Below are 3991 nucleotides of genomic sequence, written 5' to 3' on the forward strand. Positions count from 1 at the left end.
AAAATGTCAACATCTCTGCTGAGGCTAGGGACTGTAGAGGTGCATAACCCAGGCTGACTAACCGATGTTGGCTCTGCAATATGGCTTGGCTGAAGTTGGTTTTTATAGTATCCAAACTGGTTTGCCACTCCTTAATGTTATTTTTCCACACTAGTCTGTGGAAATGGCTAGCAGACTAACCACACTCGCTTGCACTCCCAGCAGAGACACAGTCCATCCACCCCTCTCTATATTACTCTTGGGGTGGCAGGATGGTGCTGCACTGACCTCTCGGAGGGCCTGAGGCTATAGCCTACAGTCTAGACCGTGGGAAAGTTCTTGGCTTTATTGTCATATTTAAAAGTGGCTTAGCAAGAATTTATTTTGCTGGTGAATGTAACTTTCCAGATGAACAATTTTCATTTAAACGTATCAGTGTTCAACATTCCCAGTTTTGATCCATTTGGAGAATCCTTCCTAAACTGCGAGAACAATTCTTCAGGCCAACGAACAAGGGCTCAGAAGCCCCAGCTGAGATCAGGACCCTTTTGTGGTCGGTGCTGTACAGACACATCATGAGACACTGTCACCGCCTCAAAGAGCTTTCAGTATAAATTCAATTGTAATAAAGTTCTGTTCCAGTGGAGATGGGTGACCTTAGAGAGGAGTGTGTTTGCTGCTAATTACTAAGTTTTATTTGCAGATCATGGAAAATTATGACTACAATAATGGGTTGCCCCTGTATAGCCCCTTTCCTTTGAAGATCTCAAAGCATCAATTCCTCCTGCCAAGCATCTGTTTCTCTCTCCCTCACCACAACCCATCCCCATTTAACAACCTGAATTTTAAAATGATGTCATGTCAGAAGAGACACAGAGGCATTTTTAGCTTCATATTTTTACATCACTGCTCTTTTCTGATGTTCGCCATCAAAGGGCTGAATAATGATTAAAAATATGTATATACTCACTTTTACAAGCCTGCCATGGACACTTGCACAGTGTTATAAATGTTCCAGACCTGGCTCTGAGCTCACTTACATGGATTTTAAGTAGGCACAATTCCACTCCCGTCAGTAGATTTACCCGAGTTCCAGAGTAACTGAGATTGGAATTAGCCCGCCATGTTTGTGAGAACCAAAGATTAATTAGGGGGAGCGGGTCAGGATTTTGGGTTGACCGGCTGAGTCGTCAAAAGGTCTAGACTAATGTTGATTATTGAAAGAAATATGACCCACTATCCTCTTATATATGTTCTTAAAACACTTACACAAACACAAATAAAATTGAAAAAACTTAACACCAAAGTTAAGCTACTGTTAATAATAATAAATGTAGACTGAAGCAATACAACTATTAGATCAAGTAATCAGTAAGTCAGTCTCAACAAATTGGTCTTACCCTTGATTCTTACAACTTGCACACTTGCATACTCCATCTACCTTGTAGCGCCTCCCTCTATGGTCTTTGGACAAGACAGTGGAGCCCTGCAACTTGGTCCAATCAGGTTCAAACTAGGTCAGCCTTAGCAAGCATCAGTTTGGAAGAGTTGTGCTTCAGTCAGCCATTTTTAAAATATTCAGTGTTTTAAATACCACAGAGACACTGAACCCAAGCCTCCCCGCTCCCCAAAATGGACACATTTGGGGAAATTAGCATGGACTTATCCTGGTGAAAAGGATTTGAGATGACCTTGGGTCACCATTTTATGGAAAATTCAACACAAAAATCCTGTTAAAAACAGTGATGGGCTGGGTTCTTTTTCAACAACCAGTCACTCAACTTTCATCCAACTGCAAACGAAAAAATAAGTTTGAACAACTTATGATCCATGTCATTCTCACAAACAAGACAATTTATGGTAACCTTTATATTTTGGAGCTGGCCATTATTGCAAACAATAACCTTTACAGTAATCTTTCATATCTGGGAACTGGGCTGCAAGTCAAACACTTTATCTTCTGGAATCCTCATCTTGAGACGTTACTTTAAAAGCCATCAAGATGAAACCCATATAAGCAGTACAATATTTAAAATTAATTTAAGGTCTGTATACCCACATGGGCCACTTTTCTAGCATATTTTGGACTCTAGTTACATAGGAGCTAAGCAACTGGGTGTCTGTTTTTCCACAGCTTTCTTTACCTCCTGGAGTTATTTATGGACTCAGAACATGGGATTAAGTCTTCTCAGGATGTTTCCATCATCAAGGAACTGGATAGTCACGAGAAGACCAAATACCATGTTAATTAGGCATTAACAACGGAGTTAAAACAAAAATATAGTATAAGCAAATGCAAGCACTAGAACCTGTCCCCACTGTATGTGATGGTCTGGGACTATGTGTTGTGCCTCTGTTATAATTAATCTGGGAGAATAAGAATGGCTCAGTCATAGGGAGAGAAGCAAAACTCTTCATACTGGTGACTTTCAAGGCATTCTCTCAGGCCTTTGGGAAGGGAGCAATATTCATTAGGTGGCCATGACAAGCTGTTAGCTCAGGGGGACTCAGAGGAATGTTCCCATTTGTGACTCTCAAGAATCTAGAATATTTAACTAGACATTCTATGTCACCCAAGCAGAAGCACAGAGCCAGAGAGAGGGCTGCCTGGAGACTGCTTCCGTCTTGCCAGAGAATGTCTGAATCCAAGATCTTAGATCTCCCCGCTGTGATTTTTGACAATGGATCTGGGCTGTGCAAAGCCGGCCTGTCGGGAGAGCAGGCACCAAGGTCAGTCATCGCGACTGTCGTCGGCTACCCCAAATCCAAAGCGATCATGTTTGGAGCTGGTCATAGGGAGTATTATGTCGGAGAAGAAGCCCAGTCCAAGAGGGGCATCCTGTCTTTTAAGTACCCAATGGAACATGGCATTGTTACCTCGTGGGAGGACATGGAGAAGATCTGGTGGCATTTGTTTAAGCATGAACTCAAGATGAAGCCCAGCGAGAGGCCAGTGTTACTGACCGAGGCGCCACTGAACACAGTGTCGAACCGAGAAAAAATGGCCGAGATCATGTTTGAAGGTTTCCAAGTGCCTGCCGTATTTGTGGCTCTGCAAGCTCTGATGGCCCTTTACGCTTCAGCCCGCACGACGGGATTAGTGCTGGACAGTGGCGATGGCGTGACCCTGACGGTCCCTGTCTACAAAGGCCACTGCTTGCTCCATGGTGTTTCCAGGCTGGATTTTGCAGGCAGAGATATTACTAAATACCTTGCTCAGCTGCTCTTGGAGACTGGATGTTCCTTTGTGAGCACGGCAGAGAAGGAAATCGTGAAGGACATCAAGGAGAAGCTGTGCTTTGTGGCCGTAGAACCCAGCCAAAAAAATCAGGAAAAGCCCAACAGGCTTGGACGGGAGTATATTCTCCCAGATGGCAATGCCATCAAGATTACTGACCAGCTGTTCAGAGCTCCTGAAACCCTTTTTGTGCCAGCTAATGCTGGCATCGAGGCACCAGGGATTGACAAAATGATCCTTCAAAGCGTTATGAAATGCGATGGAAATATCCACCCTGATATCATGAGGAATGTGGTATTGTCAGGCGGGTCGACCCTTTTCCGAGGTCTCAACGAGAGACTTCTAAAGGAGCTGCAAACTCAGAGCCCCAGCACAATCCCTGTAAAGCTCCTAGCACCCCGAGATAGGATTTACTCTGTGTGGATTGGGGCTTCCGTCCTCACCAGCTTAACATCATTTAGGGACATGTGGGTCACGAGTGAAGACTACAAGAAAACTGGACCATCTGTGCTTCAGAGAAAATGCTTCTGAGAAGGCCAACCATCCAGAAAAACACAACACCAACCTGAACAGCTGGAGAGCAGCTAATAAATCATCGCAAAAATAATTGATTTGTAGTAAGTGATTTTATGGCTTGGTAAAGAAAGAGCCCTTGTTCTGTGCCTTTTTTTTTTGCTATCCAGCATGCTGGTTTTAATTCTATAAATGTGTTGATCCTTGCTGGAACTGCAAATAGTTTGTCAGACTTTTAAACTCTAGACAACAAGCCACCTC

The 3991-nt window shown here is 43.5% G+C and overlaps 1 protein-coding gene across 3 annotated transcripts; it reads left to right on the forward strand.

Moving 5' to 3' along the window:
* The first annotated feature begins 2508 nt into the window (after positions 1-2508).
* Positions 2509-3748, forward strand: LOC128826259 (uncharacterized). Of its 3 annotated transcripts, none has more exons than XM_054009477.1 (2): positions 2509-2524; positions 2643-3748. In XM_054009477.1, exon 2 carries the CDS (start codon positions 2756-2758, stop codon positions 3746-3748), a length of 993 nt encoding a protein of 330 aa, XP_053865452.1. In that variant the 5' UTR covers positions 2509-2524; positions 2643-2755. The 3 variants fall into 3 exon arrangements, with proteins under 3 accessions (XP_053865452.1, XP_053865451.1, XP_053865453.1); XM_054009478.1 differs by lacking the exon at positions 2509-2524 and having other exon boundaries at positions 2642-2759; positions 2844-3748; XM_054009476.1 differs by lacking the exon at positions 2509-2524 and having other exon boundaries at positions 2615-3748.
* Positions 3749-3991: the final 243 nt, after the last annotated feature.

The sequence above is a fragment of the Malaclemys terrapin genome, chromosome 19 (genome assembly GCF_027887155.1).
Source record: "Malaclemys terrapin pileata isolate rMalTer1 chromosome 19, rMalTer1.hap1, whole genome shotgun sequence".
In the NCBI taxonomy this organism is placed as follows: domain Eukaryota; kingdom Metazoa; phylum Chordata; order Testudines; family Emydidae; genus Malaclemys; species Malaclemys terrapin.

Bases quoted from the DNA above. Each gene is read 5' to 3' on its own strand.
- LOC128826259 (XM_054009476.1), top strand. From the start codon at position 2,615: ATGTCTGAATCCAAGATCTTAGATCTCCCCGCTGTGATTTTTGACAAT.